The 21,190-nt window shown below is 42.9% G+C and overlaps 1 protein-coding gene across 7 annotated transcripts in view; it reads left to right on the top strand.

Annotated features, from left to right (window-relative positions):
• Nr3c1 (nuclear receptor subfamily 3 group C member 1) overlaps positions 1-21,190 on the top strand; it is a 130,630-nt gene that overhangs the window by 14,514 nt on the left and 94,926 nt on the right. For 2 of the 7 annotated variants that reach the window (XM_076555092.1, XM_076555090.1), the window contains exons 1-2: positions 15,125-15,268; positions 17,552-18,784. In XM_076555092.1, coding sequence (XP_076411207.1) covers positions 17,565-18,784 — 1,220 coding nt within the window. In that variant the 5' untranslated portion in view covers positions 15,125-15,268; positions 17,552-17,564. Of the gene's footprint in view, positions 1-13,968; positions 14,152-14,758; positions 14,974-15,124; positions 15,269-15,661; positions 15,801-17,551; positions 18,785-21,190 lie in introns of those variants that run through there. The other 5 variants (XM_042264117.2, XM_006976924.4, XM_076555093.1 and 2 more) reach the window with 5 other exon arrangements.

The raw sequence follows: 21,190 nt of genomic DNA, 5'->3' as shown, positions 1-21,190 counted from the left end.
GCTTCAGATTGTGGTTGTGGGTCCCCATCCACCAGGGAATGTTCAACTCATCCATCTCCTCTGTCTTCACCCTCCCACCCAAGCGCTCCTACCACAGCTGTCTTTATTGGCTCCTCCTCCCTTTATTTCTCTGACCTTTCTATTCTGAGAGACTCTCAAGAACAACGGCTTATTTTACTTACCTTCATCTTCAGCGCCATCATAGAGGCAAACAATAGGAATTCAGGGGGTGCTAGCCAAAGCTTTGCAGCCATAGGTAGGAAGATGCCCATCATTACAGTTGGTCCATTGTATCCATGAATTCTGTGAACTCAACTAATCACAGACCAAAAGTACTCAGGGAAAATAATGGTGTATCAGAGCATGGGAGATTGCTCAGTTGGTAAAGTGCTTGCTTCCTAAGCATAAGGAAGCATCAGCTTAACCCCCCAGAATCCACATAAAAGAGCTGGACACGGAGCCTGGAATCCCAGCACTGGAGAGAAAGAGACAGGAGGTTCCCTCTCTGGGGCTTGCTGGCCAACCTGTGTAGCTGAACTGGCCAGCTCCATGTTCAGTGAGAGACCCTCTCTCAAAAACATAAGGAAGATGTTCAATGTTGACCTCTAGGCTTCATATGCACACTCACCTGCACAAACTTGTACACACATACACTCACAAAGAAAAACATGCACCTGCACCAAACGTACATAACTCTTGTTGTTATTCCTTAGGCAGCGTGCTATAACAACCACTTACATAGTGGTCATTTATAGAATGGACTTGAACATTTGTAGGTTAGTGGGATTCACGGAGAGCCCTGAAGTCTGTCTCCCGAGGATACAGAAGGGCAATATCTCTATATGGGTTAAGAGCAATAAGGAGGGGAAGTCCAGAGACCTAAGCAGCAGAGAAAGGGAAACTGTCGTAAGGAGGAAATGTGACTTACAATCATGCAGTTGAGGGGAGGGGTGGAGAGGCACAAACCCTGTCCTGAAGTCCAGTGCAGTGTCCACTCCACTGTACAAACTTTGATCTTTCAGGGCAAGGGTTTTTAGAGCACTGATAAAAGTAAACAAGTGAGTTTGCAGATTAACACGTCACTGGCAATAAATTCATGCTAGGTAAACAGTGCTATCTGAAGATATATCATTACGTATCCTGTGTGAACTACTTGACCAGGAATTAGAATGTTTTCATGTTCATTTTGGGTCTTTAGCAAGTTGGTGAGACTTCAAACAAATCATTCCATTTCCCTGTGCTTTTATTTCTTTTAGCTGTAGGATTTTGCTGGCTAAAGAGCACATGATCGACTTGTGTGCTTTTAAATATCTGTCTTTATTTGACCATGCTCAGTTGGATAGTGAAATCTCTAGTCCTCTTAGGTTCCATAATGATAAAACTGCAGAAATACATAACTTGTGTAGCTTATACACTTACGAGACTCTGTAGATGTGATAATAGGCATGGGAAATCATATGTGGAAAATTCAAATTCCCAGCCAGTGCCTGGGTTTCTTTTACAGAATCTTCAGCAGGTACTCAATAGCCTCACACCTCAGCTGATGATATGAGGAAGACAGAGCTTCATGTGAAGGGAGCTGATGTCATGATCATGTATACTTTATTTGGGGTATGTGGTGCTGGCCTTCTCACATTTTGTAGGAATAACGGTTGCTTTACTCTGTACTGCTCAGTGCCAGCAATTGCTAAAGGCTTTGTAGGGAATATCTTATTTATTCTGTACAAGTATCTTGTAAAGCAAATACTCTTGCTACATTATTCCTCAGATAAGGAAACAAAAACCCAGAGAAGTGAAATGATTTGTCAGGGATACACGCCTGATCAGATACGTAGTCTGAAATCTACTAGATTGAGTTGGAGCTATTCATAAACAAATAAATGTTGAATGATTATAACTACCTTATCACCCATACCAAATGCTTCTGTTACAAATATAAAGAAATGTAAAGTTTGTGTAAATAAAATACAAATAGTGTTTGCATAAAGATTGCAGATAGAATTAAACTGCGGTATTGATTTTCATATCAGTAGAGCTTTCAGGCTTTGGTTTAGGGTAAGCAAACATTAATATTTTATTGTATAACCCCAGTAGATCATATATACAGATAAAGTGCAAGTTAATGTATTGTCAAGTCTTCTGTAAACAAAACAATAAAATATAAACCTGGAAAGATACATAAAGCAGATTAATAACTCAAGGGTTTTATACTGAAGCTAAATAATCCATTGGCATGAATCACCATGGTTTTGTTTATCCTGTTTCTTTTGAAATATACCCCTAATGGAGAAGCACTTCCCTATATCATTCCTTTTTAAAAGTGAAACTCTGAGGCCAATATAGCCAGAGTCAGAAAATTAACTTCAGACTGAAAACCTTGCTATGCACATGTTCTAAATAAAGGAGTTTACCCATCTCAACCCATTAATCATTAAGAGGAAACTCTAATCCAATTTGAGGTCATCTTAGATGCCCAGCAACCGTGGGCTGCCTCTCTGCTCCAGGGGGAGTGGCATTCTTGTGTTCTACACCATTGGTTCTGCAACCAGTGTTCTTTTAGAGGCAAAAGTTTAGAGATCTAATTCCAATTTGCTGGAGCAAAATGGAAAAAAAGTTTAAAGAAAAGGAGAAGAAAAAAGGAGGAAGGGAAAGGGGGAAGAAGAAAAGGGGAGACATACTACTGTCATTTACTGAAGTGTGTGGCAGTCAGGTCCAGAACAATCTAGACTCAGGATACACTAGAGAATGAAGATCCTATCACCAGATTTTCTTTTCTTCTCTCTTTTTTCCTACTTTATTTCAGTAGTGTCTCTAAGTGGTAGAATCCAGCTGTTCCAAGCTTGCATGCAATATTTTGTTTTTATTTTTGTTTCATTTGTTTTTTTTTAAATATAAGCTTCTAAATAGTCCCATAAAGCCTAGAAAAAAAAAAAGGTTCATTTGCCCCTGCTCTGTGCCTATCTCTGCACTAATGTCCTGAGAAGCTGGGTCTGTCCCACTCACAAGGTGAGAGATGGTTATAGTACCATGAACACATGGAATTAAGTTATAATACTTTGCAACAAGAAATGTAGATCTGATGTCATATGTGGAAAGCAGATTCTTGGTGGGAAAGCAACAACATCCCACCACAGGGCCATGGCACCCTGACAGGTTGAAGCTTGCTCAACCAAACCATTATGCTGTTCCTAAATGATCCCTTGTGGGCTTCTTTTCCCACTTCAATAAACTCCTCTTCTTTGACTTATTTCTCACATAAGGACGGACCCAGTAGAGGCATGACTAAATCAGATGCAGGGATGGTCAGGTAGAGCTTGTTCTGTATATCCACTCATAGCTCTTCTAACTGAATTTTTCAAGAGTACCCAAAGGAAGACAAGAGGAAAAAAAATAGGCTGGAATAGACAAGCATTTCCACCAGTGCAGCACAGTGGGTACTTAGTAATTGCGTGAGCCACATCTCAGTTCTTTACTACAGAAGTACTTGCATAATGATGTAAAAGTATAAATACAAAGATATTCATCTTAGCATGGCTTACTATAGTGAAAAACTGGAAATAATTTAAATATGCAGTAATATTGCATTATAATTTACAATTACTCTAGAAATTTTGACACAAAAACCCCAAGACATTTAATGAAGTTAAAAAAATGCATGCAATAAAAGCCTATTTTATTTAAAGAAAAACAGGCTAATCAGGTAAATATTTCTGCCAGTCAAGCCTGGTGACCTGAGATCAATACCCTGAATCCACCCATATAAATATGGAAGGAGAGAACCACCATTTCACAGAGTTGGACACACACAGACACACAGACACACAGACACACAGACACACACACACACACACACACCATGGCACACATACCTATACTTACACATTATACACACAATAATACTTTTTTTAATTAATATAAAAACTATTGGGTTATACATGCATGAACCCATGACCAGACAAAAGGCTTAAGGAAGTACTGACTCTTACACACTAATTATATATGTAAATTGGGACTACAGAGGGGTGGCAATTTATGTATCATTCTCCTCTACATGTCTCTCTCTGATAATAAGTTTATACCATTTTTAATACCTATTACTTTAAAAAAATCAAGACAGAAAAGGTATCGCAGTTCATCCATCTAATGTCACACACACAAAGGTAACCATTTTGTTTGGGTGCCCATCATCTCTCTTCTAGAAGGTCTTTTGACAGTTATTACATTCATAACTCATACCTTCACCCCTGTTCTCCATTTCCTCCACAGATCAAGTCCAGTAAGAACTTACAGCCTTGTTGTGCATCATTTCTAATAAAAAAGCCAACTTATAAAGCTGATATGATCTACTAATATAGCAGCCAGAACAGAATAGTTATTCAGTCACCGATCTTATCTTCCACACATGCAATTTATTCTCCTACCACTTCAGAGAGTATTTGAGCCATCTCATAACAAAGATTATTTATACAGGTAGATAAGTGATAGAAGGTAGATAGATAGATAGATAGATAGATAGATAGATAGATAGATAGATAGATAGATAGATAATAAACAGACAGATAATGCTGTATAAATAATCTTGTAGGAGGAATGTAACTGAGTCCCTACCCACTGATCACGGGAGACTCTGGGTCTGAGGAACAGAAATACGTGTGATGAACTCACACTGAGAGGTAAAATAGAAAAAGAAAATTAGGACCAAAGAAAGAAGAATAAAAATATGCTGGACATCATTCAATAACTATTTGCTGATGATAATTATAGGGATGGAAAACCCATCAAGCCTATGGAGCTAAAATTAATCAGCAAGTATTCACAGACTGCCTCCTGCTTCTATTACTGGTTCTGGCTTCCTGCCTGTCTAGTGCCAAGGCTGGAGACATTTGCATGACATTCAGCTTGTCAAGACAGAAAGCAGAATGGGCAGGCAGAGGCTCACAGCAGCCGTCTGCACCCCTCATGTTTGTTGAAACCATAGTCAATCAAGACCAATTCCTTCTATGGAAGACTATAAAGCTAGCTTAAAACACTACATCACTTGAAAAGAGCCCAGTGAAATAGAGGCATTCTTTCTCCAAAGCAATAGTCAATTCATTTGTGTACTATGTGAAATTTCAAAGTACAAATGAACATCTGATTCCTATTAATGTCAGGAAGTGAAACCAATAGCACTTGTGACAACTGTACCTAGTTTTCAGGGTTCTTTCCACTGTAACAAACACTTCAGGTAAAATGTTAAGTGTGATGTTTAGGTCACTGTTAAATTTTGATAAATAACTATAACTGCAAAGTTGAATGTCTGTTGACTTCTGCATGCCCAACATCCATTTTATTCCCATTTTAAAAGCCCCCAAATGAGACACCTCTCTCTGTCTCTCTGTCTGTGTCCTCTCTCTCTCTTCTCCCTCCCTCCCTTGCACTAGCCCTTCAGGCATTAATACCTGATCTAGGGTTTGCCATACAGAATGCACATGCAGTATATCCCTTGATCATGGTTATTGGTTCATGCAGCCCAACGAAAGCAAAATAGTCTCTTTCAGCAAGAGGACAAGGGAGATCATTGCCAGAGAGAACTCTTGACTACTGTGGGACATGTTAATATAGGTCTCACCATCCACCAGTCAGAAATACCTTTCCCAAGAATAAAACAAAAGCAGGGAAATTAAAGCTAAGAGATAGAATTCAAGCCCATTTGACATGGGCTCACATCTAGCCATGCCTGAAAGTGAACTTTAAGTAAACCAACAAACTTGCTTTAATGGTTGGGTGTCTTATAAATGTATTTTTAAATGCCCTCATCGAATAATAATGGCAATCTTCTATTTTGAGTGCCTCTTCTTGAGAAATAGCCAAACCACTTGAATGAGATTCATCACTCAAATCAGTAAGTAATCCTGCAAGCAATCCTGCCTGGCCACCATTTTTGTGTTCACACCAGCTTTCCTACCTCTGATACTCAGGTGACTCCTTGATGCATATTATAGTGCTCATGCAGTGACTGCCACATTCCTACAAGTCCTCTATGTGGGATAAGGACGTGTCACTCTCTACCTCCAATTCCTCTATAATAGGGATTCTACCACAATCTTTTTAATTGATGAGTATTTATATATTTTGGTTTTGGAAACATAATAATTGAACCCATAATCATTTTATGTGCCTGAAACCTTAAGCTAAGGCTTAACATTTAAGAGATGTTACTTTGTTGAAGGTATACGAAGTTGCAGGAATGAATACAAGCATGAATGGGAGAGGAAATTAGCTGAGAAAACCCCTTCCATTAGATTAGTTGAAAAGAAACTTAATTATACATTGTTGAAAATTAAACCTTGGTCTTATACATGATAGAAAAGTACTCTATCACCATGCTACATCCTGATCTGATCTTCTATTAATAGTCTGTGATCCATTTAAGCCAACTATAAGGTATTTAACTATCAGAAAATGGAAATAAACAAATTAACATATCCAAAGGGAATCTTCAAAGTGTCAGCCCTTGGTAGTAATAGCTGAAGCTCTTTCCCAGGTCATTGGGGTCCTAAGGTAGGTGAATGAGGAAATTCACAATTCAACAACTAAGAAACAAAGCCTTTCACATGTGCTTCAGAGACATTCTGAAACCCTAGCACTGCCAGATTTTTTTCTTATTGCACCCTCCTTTGGACTCCTTTCCTACCATCTCCACTGTTGACCCTTCTTGGACTTTGACTGACAGCACCCCCACTCCCCAGCATAAATGTTCCTCTAAGTCTCTTTCTTTTCTTAAAAAATAGATTTTTTTTCATACAGTGTAGCCTAATTATGGTTTCCCCTCTCCCAACTCCTCTGTGTTCCTCCCCACCTCCATTCCCATCCAGATGTTTCTTTACTTTTTCTTTCTTTTTTTTTTTCCAAGACAAGATTTCTCTGTGTAGCCCTGGCTGTCCTGGAACTCACTCTCTAGACCAGGCTGGCCTCAAAGTCAGAGATCCTCCTGCCTCTGCCTCCCAAGTGCTGGGATTAAAGGTGTGCACCACCATTGCCTGGCCAGATATTTCTTTTACCCTGATTGGCTTGTTTTCTTTTCATCTTCCAAAGGCTTCAGCCATCCAATCTGTTGTCATTTCCATTGTCATTCCATTTAGGTGAGAGGGAAGTCTGTTTATATAAATTCATCAATATAAAGGACATATGTCACACAATTTATAAAACATAATAATGTATACAATACTCTTTAAGAGTAACTTCTATATGGCCAACTGATTACCAAAGACTGATTTCAATAATCTTTTCCTGGCTTGTGTTGATAGCCAGCCTATGGTTCAATACTCCTTTGGTAAAGTCAGACTATAAATAAATATATGTTTGATTCATATTCAGTTCAGCAAAACAGATACTGTTAAACTTCTAACCTGATTGTTGACTGATATTTTTGTACCAGTGAATGTGCTAATAGTGAAGGAACAAAGATATATATTGATAGTAAAAAAAAAATCCATCAGTGAATATGAACAAGATAATGGTTTTCAAGTACTGGAGAAATACTTATTCATAAAAAAAACATAACTTTAAATGTCTTCTTCATTATCAAAATATCCCCTAGCACTGAAGTCTGAATATCAACAAAACACATAAAGATCTACTGTATAGCTTTTCCAATTTCTATGGTGCAAAAACATCACCATGGTTGATTTCAAACTACCCAAATAACACTTTTGAATGCAGAGACTAGGGGTCCATATGCTATAACATACCAGAAGATGTCCACTATACTACAAACATCAAATAATAGTGAAATAGAAAGTAAATCACTCCTGAGCATTTATTAACATTGCTGTTGAAATGTTTAGCTGTAAGTTTACAATTCATTTTTAATAATGACCATGATTAGTAACTAACAAAATCTTTAAACAGTTAACAGGCAGCTTTTACAAGCTTGTACAGCTAGCTCTGACACAAGACGAAGCTGCTTTGTGTTAAAACTTGCCTCAAACTTTATTGCCCTTTGCACTAGGGCATGAATGAAGAGGGGTAAAGATAATTGGTACTTTTGTCATAACTTTCTAATGATGCAAACATTATGTATGCCATCCTCTTTTCTGAATAATTCTTGAAGTTTAAAATCTCCTACGTCCTGTGAGATATATGGGTAGATATTCCCTTCTGCTACAAACTGAAAGGCTGCATGGCTGACCCAAATCCATTCAAGTGTATAAACTGTGAGTTCAGTTTCAAATACAGACCTTAGTTTGAAAATTAAACAAGAGGATAGAAAAAAATTAATATTGATACTATTATTGAAAATATTTTATAAAATATAGCAAATATAGCTTTGTAGCATTTTAGAATGTGGTATAAAGAACTTACAGACTCTACTGCCTCTTAAGAGGTCCACACCTGCCTGTGCATGTGTTAAACGGCTCTTACATGTGTCTCCTTTTAACACTTGTGCTTAAATCTATGTTAAAAATCTTTAATAAACTTCAGCTTTAAAATATGAAGTATGTACAAATCTGACCTCCAATTTAGCTCCAAATAAAATAAATATATCATAATCTAAACAAGTAAGTGAAGTGTGAGAGCTAAAACAGAAGGAAAGCCTCTCAAAACTGAGCTGAACAATGCCAGCAACAAATAGGGCAGACTGAAACACTGTCTACCAAAGGAGCATGGGGCAGAAGAGATTAAATCAGAAAAGGAAGAAAGCTAATGACATAATGGCCAGCCACAAATGCCACAAATGAAAAACAATGTACGTCTAATTGTTGCAATTACTCTGTGTGCTTGCTCTAATGTTTCCAAACATTTAAAACATTAGATCTCTGCTTATAGCAACATGTATCTAATTTATCAGCTGATGTTTTACCTCACCTTTAATCTCTTATTGCTTCAAGTTCTGCTCATATAGAGGACGTAGACTTAACCAGGACAGCCACAAACACTTCATACACAGGAACAGAAGCTGGTATTTTAAGTTGCTTATGATAAAAGCAAAGAGGAAAAAAAAAGGGGGGGTGGGGTGGGGGGTGGGGGTGGGGAGGAAAGATGTAATCATGTAGCATTTCCAAGTATCTATGTTAATTCCAATCAGGAAAAGAAACACATACCAAAGTAGAACTGATTCTGATCAAGAGTTTGAGATACTCATTTTTTTTAAAAAAAAAATAGCAAACATGTCTCTTGCAAATGAAAATATTAAAGCACACAGAAATGGGATTTTCAAGTTTAGCTGGGTTTCTCTTGAACTACTTACCTGTAACGCCCAAAGAATGTGTCTCCAGAGTCAAATGTTAGAGTGGCATTTAGTTGCTATGATGGCTTCAAGAAATATTTTAAAGTAAGTTTTGACAGCCAATAAGAAAAGTTGTGTTGGATTACCATATAGTTATTATTTTCAAAACTATTCATTAACAAAAACTTCTTTGGCTTCAGTTTACATTTAACATCATAGATTTAAGGGATGGGTAAAGAAACAAATAAAAGGAAGCAGAGCCATGAAAAAGGTTATAGCTATAAGAAAATAAGTTTCAAAGATGTGTCCATTTGTAAAGGAAAACATGTGCCAACCAATGGTAGAGGTGGGCTAGCAGGAGGAGCCTTTTCTTGAATGATCTTTTCCAACAAAAGTTGGTTAATGCATCCCAATAAATCCAAGTCATCTAGTCTTCATATGACACTTACCCTGGGTGTCCAGGCAGTGGTGAACATAGAGCTAAGGTCACTCCATACATTTCTCCTGCCACCAGCTGAGCTATCCACAGTCTCTTGTGCTTTCCCCCTCAAACTTGTTTTCATATTAAGGATGAACTATAAGTATGAAAGGAAGTCATTCTTTCACACAATCTAACTGGAAAGATACTATAAACAATTTCAGTCAAGGAGTGTGGGTAGAAGATATTTCAAAAGACTGGAGTGAGGCAGGAGGAAAGAACCAGGGACGAGTAAAAATCTGATTTACTCTATAAATGTCTTTAATTTCCTTCTCTACTTTTTAAGAACTAGGGAAAATTGAAATTAAAATGTCTAATAATTGTCAATGATAAATGAATATGTCTCATGAATTACTATCTCATATATATTAAACTTTTTTAATCTTTGTAATTTAAGTCACTACTATTTTATTCCCATTTTACAAATGGTCAAAGCTAAGATATAGTGAGTTGAGAGCTTTCTCAAGATTACAGCCCCCTATAGAGAGACTGGCTTTAGTCTCAATACAGTGCGGAAATAGACCACACAGGGAAGATAACATAGAACTCATAAAATTGTAGACCCTCATCCTAAAAGATGGGGCAACTACACGTTCAGTGATGGGTTTTAGGTCTCAGAAAATAAAAAGCTTACAAGTTACCAGTTTTTATGATTCTCTCACTTTCAATATTAGATAACTATGCCAAGTTTAAATACAAGACTAATAAGTGCTGGAAGGCTTTGCCTTCTATAAAGGGACAGACAGAAGATGATGGACGTAAACAGAAAAATGGAACTTGGAACCTTCATATCACTGTAATAGAAAGGCATTGTATATGCTGGAGCAGGAGCTTCATATGTTTTGATTGATGCTTTTTGAGGGGATCATCTGGCCCTGTGGCTTGGATTATTCCCTTGAGAATGGAGATAATAAAACAGATAAGCAGAAAGGAAAAACTCACTTAAATCGTGCTTGTATAATGCTTTATTTATTCTCTCTCTCTCTCTCTCTCTCTCTCTCTCTCTCTCTCTCTCTCTCTCTCTCTCTCTCTCTCTCTCTCGTGTGTGTGTGTAGGATTACATCTATCGGTGAGATCACATGGAGGCCAGAGGAGGATCTCAGGTGTCCTGCTCTGTCCTCTCTTATTCCCATAAGACAGGGTCTCTCACTGTATCTGGAGCTTAGCTAGAGACCAGCACGCCCCATTGATTTTCCTGTCTCTGCCCAACAACCCCACTCCACCCCATACCTGTGTGGTGTCACAGGCAGCTGATGCCATGCTAGACTTTATGTGGGTTCTGAGGACTTGTTTGAGCAGAAAGTGCTGTTACTTTCTGAGCAACCTCTGCAGCACAAATGCTACAGCAATGTAAATGGTGATTTGGTTGAAGCTCAGGCTTATTAATATTTTGTCTTAGGACATGATATTCAATTCATATTCATCAATTTACTCTACTAACACCTACTGAGCATCAACTATGCACTAGAGATATACTGTTGAACAGGAAAGATTGGGTCTCTGTCTTTCAGGCTGATATTCCAGTCAGGAATAAGAATATAATAAATGTGCATACAACAAATGAACTGCCATTGTAAGATGTTATCAAACTGTGCAGGATACTGTAAAAACATAATTGATCTAGTTGTTCATGGGTACAGTGTGCTTGGAAGTTAAAATCCATGGAAATAAGCATGAAGGTCTTGAGTAATGTTCATAAACTTATTATTAAGTCATTTAGCCAACTTAACTCAAGTTGACTAATTGACTCAGTGTTATTATAACTCTGTAAAATATTACTCAAAGCCCAATATATGTGGTACCTCTGTTCCAGGGATATAACATAATGAAAAAGGTAGATAAGGTCTTTGTTGGATTAAAAAAAAAAAAAAAAATGGGCCCAGCCCATAGTGAGTGGTGCTCCCTGGGCTGATGATAAGAAAGTTGAATAAGTCATAAGGAACAAGCCAGTAAGCAAGACTCCTCTATGGCATCAGCTCATGACTTGAGGTTCCTGCTCTGCTTGAGTTCCTGTATTCATTGTTTTTCATAACAAACTGTTTATGTGAATCTGTGAAAGAAACGCTTTCCTCCTCAGGTTGCTTTTGGTTATCACGTTTCATCATAGCAATAACAACCCTAACTAAGACAATGTGACACTGCACACTGGCAGAGCACTTTCTGAGCAGGTGGGAGGTCCCCCATTTGGGCCCTAGCACTTCCTAAGAAGTAAAATACAATAACATTTCATTCAACACTTCCAGCCAAATTAGGCAGAAGGGTCAATGAATGTTAAGCAGAACTCGTAAATATTTTTCTTACTGTGCAAATATGATCAATTATTGATAGTTTAAGCATACTTTTAAATAAATATGGCAGATTAAAGCCTGAGATGTTTTTTTCTATTGAAGTAACAAACTAAGGCATAGTTAGGCCACTACAAAGGAAAAAAAAAAAACACAGGAAAAGTTCATATTTTTGTTCAGCTGAAAATACTTTCAATTTTAAATTTAAAATGAGGTATTCTTCTACATTAAGAACTATTAGACATGCAAAAGAGGGAACACGTTAAGTGGAAATTCTTGCAAAATCATAATTATTTTAAAAAAACGTATCATTTACAACTCAAACATGCAAGAAAAATGAAGTAGATTCTTTAGATAAGTAACTCAGTTATTTAGAAGGTTTATGGTATGAAGGTATACCTAAGAATATAATATACACGCACAATCCTTGGTTGTTGTTGTTTTTAAGGCAGACATCGAAGATAATCATATTAGCATGAGTTTTATTGTAGGCTTGAGTACCCGCCTCCCGGGAATCTTGTTGGTAGTTAGGGAACCAAATTCCCAAGTCCTCTGATTCCAGTACTGGAGCCTCCCTCGGAGGCTGTGCAAACTGGCAAGCAAGCAAAGTAGCAGAGTCATGGGTTTAAGTTCCTTGCCCACGATGAGCCCGGTTGACTGGATCCTTCCTTGGGAAGGAAGGGATCTCTCTTCTCGACTTAAAAGGCTTGTTCGTTTTTGTTTTCCCGTTAACCCCAAGTGGCTCAAGGGCTCTTCACTCGCACTCTTCTGGCGGGAGGGGTCCACGACGGTAGAGGTTTTCCTGGACGAGGCGCCCAGCTTCGGTTCCTTTGCCAAGATGGCGGCCCCGGGACCCCACGGAGGCAGCGACGGCGGGGCACCCCTGCCCAGGGGACCCGCTTGCTTCACAGCCACGTTCTCCCCCTGGCCGCGCCGGGCAGCGCTTTGCACTTCCCAGCCGAGGAGGGGGCGTCTCGCTGGGACGCCGCGGAGCGCCTCGGCCAAGATGGTGGCCGCGCGGCGTCACCGCACTTTACCAAGATGGCGGCGCGCGGCTTCCGGCACGCGCTTCCCCCAATCAGGGCTCTCCAAGGGGTCAGGCAGCGGCGGCCGCCCTTGGAGTCCCAGGGCGAGCGGGGCGAGCGGCGGCGGCAGTCGCGCGCGCCCGGGCGGGGATGAGGTGGAGTCGGCGCGGCAGCCTCGGCTAAATTGTCACAAGTGCCGAGTGCTGTCACCTGTGTGTGTTTGGGGTGGTGGTGGTGACAAAAGTTACTTCCCCGCACCCTCAGGCTGCACCGCCACACCTTTGCTCCCAGTGCCCCAAACCCCTGCGTGCAGAAAGGCAGGGTCCCCGCGTCGCCCCAGCCTGCCCTGCCCAACGCGGCTGGCACCCAAGGGGCCGCTCCTGCGCGCGCCCACGGCGCTGTCACCCTCGCCCCAAGCCCCTCTCCTGTCCTCGGGGGTGATTGGCCACGTGTTTTCTCTTGGAGACCCCGGAGGAGGCGCGGACCAGGAACAGCTTGGAGGGAGCTCCACGCTGCCGTTTTAGAGCTGAACTCTGCGTGTCTTGTTTTATTGGGTGGGCCAGAGGGGTCCCTGGAACCCAGAAGGCTGGGCAAGGCACCCAGCCTGGGGCTGCAAATGTCAAGATTCGGGGGAGGGGCCTCGGCGGGGAGCTTGGAAGCGGGCCCCGAAGGGGGTGGAAGGAGAGGTCAGGAGTTTGGGCTAAGAAGAGGGCGGACTTCTCCTGCAACTTACTATTCCGTCTGCAACTTGCTTCTAAGCCTGCACCCCACCACCACCACCACCACCCCACCACCACCACCACCCATGCTTCCTTAATCACAATTTTTAAAGTGCAAAGAAAATCCTGCTCGCTAGAGGTTTTGCATTCGGCGTGCAACTTCCTCCGAGTGTGAGCGCGCTGGCAGGCGGGGAGGGAGTGGTGGGGGTTGAACTTGGCAGGCGGCGCCTCCTGCTGCCGCCGCCGCCGCCGCCGCCTCGCAGACTCGGGGAAGAGGGTGGGGGACGGTCGGGGCGCGGGGGAGGGTGGGTTCTGCTTTGCAACTTCTCCCGGTGTGAGCGCGCGCGCACGGCTGCTGCAGACGGGGCCGCCCAGACGATGCGGGGGTGGGGGACCTGCCGGCACGCGAGTCCCCCCCCAACTAGGGCTCACAGTACGTATGCGCTGACCCTCTCCTCTGCCCTCCCCTCCCCAAGCTTCCCCAGAGGGCGTGTCTGCCGTCCGGCCCCCCGAGAGCGGCCGCGGCGCTGCTCTGCTGCACCGTTTCCGTGCCATCCCGGGAGCCCCCCTCTGCTAGTGTGACACACTTCGCGCAACTCGGCGCTTGGCGGGCGCGGACCACCCGTGCGGCTCGGCCGGCTGCCTGTCACCCTTGGGGGCTCTGGCGGCGAACCCCACGGGGCGGGTTCCCGAGCGGAGCGGTTCCAAGGCGCGGAGCTGGGCGGGGGCGGGCAGGAGCACAGGGAGAAGAGAAACTAAAGAAACTCGCTTTCCCTCCCAGGCCAGGTCGGCACCCCGCTGCCGCACTTTTTTTCTCTTTTCCTCGGGTGGCGATGGCGAAGCCGCGCTCGCCCGGTGCGGAGGCGATGCCTGGAGCTGTGGGCTGGCAGGCGCCGTCGGGGCCGGGCCGGCGGGGGCCCCCGCACGCTGGGCGAGGGGGCGAGGGCGGCGGGCGCCCTTGCAGTTGCCGACAGTCGCCAACAGGTTGCACCGTTCCCCGCGGCCGCGGCGCGGCCCCTCGGGCGGGGAGCGGCCGGGGGTGGAGTGGGAGCGCGTGTATGCGAGTGTGTGCGCGCCGTGGCGCCGCCTCCGCCCGCCCCTCGCTCGGTCCCGCTCGCCTGCCGCGGCCGGGCGGCCCTTTCGCGTGTCCGCGCTCCCCCCCCCCTCCCCTTCCACCTCCGCCTCCTCCATTTTGCGAGCTCGAGTCAGTGCCTGGAGCCCGAGTCGCCGCCCGCCCGTCGGGGACGGATTCTAAGTGGGTGGAACGAGACGCCGCAGCCGGGCGGCGCGGCGCCGGGACGGGGGACGCGCGCGGGAGACGGGAGCGGCGCGGGGCTCGGCTTGTCAGCCGGGAGCGGGCGACTTTCCGCGCTTAGGGGCTCTCCCCTCCCCCCATGGAGAAGAGGGGGCGACTGTTGACTTCCTTCTCCGTGACACGCGCGCCTCCCGCGTCCGCACGCTGACTTGTTTATCCCGCTGCGGTGGGAGCCGCAGGCGGGCGGGCGGGCGGGCGAGCCAGCGAGCGAGCGAGCGAGCGCGCGGGTGCCGAGGTGAGCTGAGCGGGGGCTGGGCAGCGGGCGCCCGCGCCGAGGTGAGCCGCGGGCTGCTGGCGGCGCTCCCCGAGGGGCTCGGCAGCCGGGGCGGCGGGACTTGGCAAACTTTTGTCAGCCCGGGGTTGGAGGTGGAGGCTGGCGAGAGGCAGGGTGACGGTGACGAAAGGGCCTCGGCGGTGACAGCGCCGGCGCTTCCTCTCCCCGCACCGCCATCCCTGGCCCGGCGCGCGCTGCCCCGCGGTGGAAGCCTCACGCGCCCCGGCGGGAGTCTGGCGTCCTTTTTGGTTTTGCTTTTGCCGCGAGCCCTCCGTTCTTCGCTGTCCTCGGGGACCGCCCGGACCCCCCGCTTTTCCCGGGGCGGGGAGAGGGGGGGGTAGGCAGAGCGGCGTCTGCGATCGGCAGGCTCAGGGCGCGCGCGGCTGCGGGCTGCGGGCTTGTAGGGTGGACTCGGGGCTCGCAGCCTGCAGCCCAGACTTCGCCCGCCCGGCCTTATCTGCTAGAAGTGGGCGTGCCGCAGAGAACTCAACAGGTCTGGACACATTTCTCCCTTCAACTCGCACCTTTCTCCCTCCTTCTCCCCCCCACCCCACCCCACCCCCCGGACGACTTGTGCACTAGCTTTGGGGCACGATTTCGCGCCCGACTTTTCTGAGTGGTCCCTTTTTAGAAAGAGACCCTCCCTGGCCGCAGTTTTATTTTGTGCAGGGATTTTTGACAAGTGCTCCTTTGATGTTTGAGGTTGCAGGCTCGATCGTTGCGGCCTTACCACTTAAGACCCTTGGCATAGTTCGTGAGGGCCAACCACTGTCCCAGGGTTATTTACAGTTTTAACTGGGGTATACATGTCGCTTAAGGGGGCATCTCGTTTTTACGAAGTATTGTTATGGTTTCAGGCTCGAAAGGTAGCTGTCAAGGAAAAAAAAAAGCGGGTGTGGAAATTCACTAGGGGCTATTTGCTATCTCGTGGCTAGAGATCCTTGTAGGATGCACAGGACCTGGGTGGGTTCAGAGAGAGAAACCATGTACAGGGAAGATCCCTAGGGCAGGTTCCACCCTCTCCACCTTCCTTACGTTCCCCTTTCAGTGAAGATGGTCATAGTTCTTAGTGTCTTGGTACAGGAAAAGTTTACCCAAATATACTTACCGTAGTCTTTGCCAACCTCTTAAAACATTTTGTTTATTAATAATATACTAACGATCTGAAGAAATACAGTTTAAATAAGTGAAGGTTGAAAGCTGCAGAGAAAATATTTCTGAGCATTTTCTTGGATGGGTTTTACTTGAATTTATATGTGATTCCACAGTCCAGTTTTCCTATTTTCCCTAGTATCCCAATATTTGGAAAGAAAAAATTCTTAAATCTAGAGATAAAATATTTTGTATTGAGTGCATTAAGCAATTTTTAGAAAGAAATATAACGCAATTAATTTTGGTGTTAGGAGTTTGGTAAGTTCTGCTCTGTTTAAATATTTAAATAAGTTTAAACTGTAGTGAAGAAGCAGTACAAATTCTACTCTGCTTTTTAAAATATACATTTTAGGCTATATACAGTATATATCATTTCTTATATCCAACGTTTGAAGGTTGAGGCTACTAAACAGGTACTTACAGTGGGAAATGAAGGTTAAAAAAATAAGAGCATTTCCCTAGCCTATGACAAGATAAGAAGAACAGCGTTGCTTGGTTTTTTCAAATAATATATGCATAATTCACCAGGAGGTTGTACCTTGAAAGGGTTGGATGTGGGGGATTGGCACAAGATGGAACTGCGAATCATAAGGTACAAACAATTATAGGGTAGCGTTTATCAAATGTTTTATGTGTTTGTTTCCAGAAAGGCAGTCACCACTAATTGAAAAGGCATTGGAATTTTAAGGATCATGCTTTTTATTAAAAAAAAAAAAGTTAGATACTTTGACATCAACTTGAACCTTTAGAATAATCACTGATAACAAATTACAATTCCTGTGGTTGCCAAAGCTACCCATGGAGTGAACAGGATAAACAGCCAAATTCAAATCAATTCAGGATAACTTTGTCCTTGCAAATGAGCTGCTTTGTGCGTTTTAAATGTAGCACACTGGATGGGAGCAGGGGATATAGCTTTATTTTAGAAGATAGAAACTATTCTTCTGATAATGGAGACTTTGATTTGGGAGTTACCTAAAGGGTTCATTTAATAGGCTGTCTCTCACTAATCGGATCAGAGATAATGTGATTTTATAGCTTATTATGCCCTCTCTCTCTCTCTCTCTCTCTCTCTCTCGCTCTCTTTTCTAGTTAATATTTGCCAATGGACTCCAAAGAATCCTTAGCTCCCCCTGGTAGAGAAGTCCCCAGCAGTTTACTTGTCCTGGAGAGGGGGAACGTGATGGACTTTCATAAAAGCCTAAGGGGAGGAGCTACTGTGAAGGTGTCTGCATCTTTGTCCTCACTGACTGCTGCTTCTCAGACAGAGTCCAAGCAGCAGCAGCAGCAGCAGCAGCAGCAGCAGCAGCAGCAGCAGCAGAGGCTTCTCCTTGAATTTCCAAAAGGCTCAACAAGCAATGCGCAGCAGCCTGATTTGTCCAAAGCCGTCTCACTGTCTATGGGCCTGTATATGGGGGAGACAGAAACAAAAGTGATGGGAAATGACTTGGGGTACCCACAGCAGGGCCAGATTAACCTTTCCTCTGGGGAAACAGACTTTCGGCTTCTGGAAGAAAGTATTGCAAACCTCAATAGGTCAACCAGTGTTCCAGAGAACCCCAAGAGCTCAACATCTGCTACTGGGTGTGCTGCCCCTCCAGAGAAGGAGTTTCCCAACACTCACTCTGAGGCATCTTCAGAACAGCAAAATCTAAAAAGCCAGCCTGGCACCAATGGTGGCAATGTGAAGCTGTATACCACAGACCAAAGCACCTTTGACATCTTACAGGATTTGGAGTTTTCTGCTGGGTCCCCAGGTAAAGATACAAATGAGAGTCCTTGGAGGTCAGACCTGTTGATAGACGAAAACTTGCTCTCTCCTTTGGCTGGAGACGATGATCCATTCCTTTTGGAAGGGGATGCAAATGAGGACTGTAAGCCTTTTGTTTTACCGGACACTAAACCTAAAATTAAGGATACTGGAGATCCGATCTTACCAAGCACCAGCAGTGTGACGCTGCCCCAAGTGAAAACAGAAAAAGATGATTTCATTGAACTTTGCACCCCCGGGGTAATTAAGCAAGAGAAACTGGGCCCAGTTTATTGTCAGGCAAGCTTTTCTGGGACAAATATAATTGGTAATAAAATCTCTGCCATTTCTGTTCATGGTGTGAGTACCTCTGGAGGACAGATGTACCACTACGACATGAACGCAGCATCCCTTTCTGAACAGCAGGATCAGAAGCCTGTTTTTAATGTCATTCCACCAATTCCTGTTGGTTCTGAAAACTGGAATAGGTGCCAGGGATCTGGAGAGGATAACCTAGCTTCCCTGGGAACTATGAACTTCCCAGGTCGATCGGTGTTTTCTAATGGCTATTCAAGGTAAGTTAATGCTTTTCTGTTTCATCAGAATGATACGCTTAAGATAGTTTGATACATTTTCAAATCCGTTTATCAGATTGTGTTTTCTAGAGACTTGTATACTTTTTCAAATTACTGAGTAGAAATGGTCTTTTGAAAGTAGGCATGTTAGAAAATCTAAAGGACTCACCTGTGCAAAAGCACTTTAGGTGTTTGGTTAAATAGTAATAGTTTCTCACTGGTCAGTATTGAAGATTTTATGTGAATACTTTAAGTCAGAATTGCTCAGGAACAAGTATCTTAAGTAAAACTGACATGAAATCAAGAAAATATGATGTCTAGACATATAATACGTTTATTGTGCATATTAATTTAGCTGCTTTAGAATACATTATTAGAAGGGAATGCTTGCATTGTTAAAAGTGCTATGTTATATGTGTCCTGTGTGAAGTGTTCCCTTTCAGGTAAAGGGTTAAGAATTGGAAGTAGTAAAACTGAGCCCTGTTATTCCACCTGAACCTTCTGAGTTTTGGAATGGTTAAAGCAATGCAATGTGTAGTGACCTAGACCATAGCCTAGAGTACAGGAAAGCAGACAATTGGTGCCTGCTTCCCAGCCTCTTTAAGGAAGGAACTAGTGCATGTTGCTTTCAGATGGTCCTGCAGATATTCTGATAGGTAACTCATGATTAGAATTTTCAGGCTGCAGTTAGCAAGCCCCATGTATGACTCTTCTTTTTTCTCAGTAAGGTAGACATATACTGACATTTCTGTCTAACCTCACAAAGGTCTGTCAGAATAAAATTATTGGAAAAAAAACATGTAAGTTAAGATAAATGTACTAGTAGGCTTAGGTTCTTTCCACTGTGCCCTCATCTTCAAGTCCCGTAAATGCAAGCTTGTATGTCTATTTTAGGTGTGAAAGAAAAGAAAATGGATTGTAGTGATAGAAGGCTGACTAATCACCAGGGGTTTGTTTGGTTTGTTTTGGAAGAAAACAGAGTCCTTTCTTTATGTAATCTCATTAGCTTTTTCTTAACTATTAGTGATCTTACTGTTCCTATTAACTAGTCCTTTTAACTAGAAGATTTTACTTAAAGCTCCTACAAAGAATGTTTCCAATGTAGTCTTTCACTGAGCTACATCCTTATAACTCTTTACCATTCCATGTCTCTGACGGTTATCCTGACATTGACATACAAAAAGGCATTGCTTTCCTCCGTGTGTAGGAAGCTTATATTGGGGAAAATTAGATTTAGACTGTGATATATTTTTCTAATTATAGCTTATCAAGAGGGAAAAAAAATCACCTTTGTTCTTGTTTAGCCTACGAGATGGGTAGTTACTATTAGTTAACTGTTAGTCATGGCTACTAATCTAGTACTCAAAAATTAGTTGTCTCTTATTTTGGAGAAAACATTTTGACTTTCCCTTCTGAATTCGGGGTTTAAGATATTTCCAACAAGGAAATTTAAATAGTTTCTTATTGTATAAACTGTTTTTCAAATGTTAAGAAATGTGCTATATTTTAAATTTTCCAATCTTAAGCTTTTGACGATGGCTTTCATTTACTTGACTTTCATAAAAGAGTAATTACAGTTGATTTGATTATCTATAGAGTGCTATTAAATTGATTTATAAGCATGTGATTATATAAGGAAAAACAATACATTTAGGAAATTCCTTGCCCTGAAAACCATCATAAAACTTTTCACTTCTTATTATAAGAAAAAAATAATGTAACCAAAAGTGAACTTGCGTGCACTATGAGTTTTCATTAAGGCTTATAAAATCTGGGATATGAACAATAAGTCTCACCCTTAAATCGTTCAATAATTTTAGTGCTTTGCCTTTAACACTTAATGACATATAAAATGTTCACGTCTCTGTTGAGCCTCTGCCTTTACAGAGGTAGGCAAAGCTATGATGATGTGGCACTTCAGAGGTTCTTCCATGTCCAGGAAGTGATTAATTTTATACTGACATCTGATTTGGATTTTAATCACTAGTGTCTTTTAGCACGGTAGAATACCCTAACGGGACATGGGCAATGCTTGAAAGTTTTACGTTAGCACTGGGAACTGTGATAGCCCAGAACCAAGCTTCACCCAAATAAACTGGGACAATGTTTCCTTTCTGACCATTATTGAATTCTTCTATTGTTTCCAAGCAGCAGCCCTGGCAGAACTAAAATTGGTCGCTCTCTATATATGATGCATGGTGGTTGCCAAACATTAGCTATCATCAGTGACCCTGAGTCACCAGCCACTAAATCAACATGCTGAGGCAACAGCTTGATGGAATACTCTGTGACTTCAGATAGGAAAATAGTAGTGCCTCTAGTAACATCACTTGGAAGTTTTTTTAAAAAGCATACTTCCTAATTTGAATTTTTAAATAACTAAAATATTTCCCCCCAGAATGTTAA

This window comes from Peromyscus maniculatus, chromosome 19 (genome assembly GCF_049852395.1).
Source record: "Peromyscus maniculatus bairdii isolate BWxNUB_F1_BW_parent chromosome 19, HU_Pman_BW_mat_3.1, whole genome shotgun sequence".
In the NCBI taxonomy this organism is placed as follows: Eukaryota; Metazoa; Chordata; class Mammalia; order Rodentia; family Cricetidae; genus Peromyscus; species Peromyscus maniculatus.
Note: the sequence above shows the minus strand (reverse complement) of the source record. Positions and strands in the feature narration are given on the sequence as shown.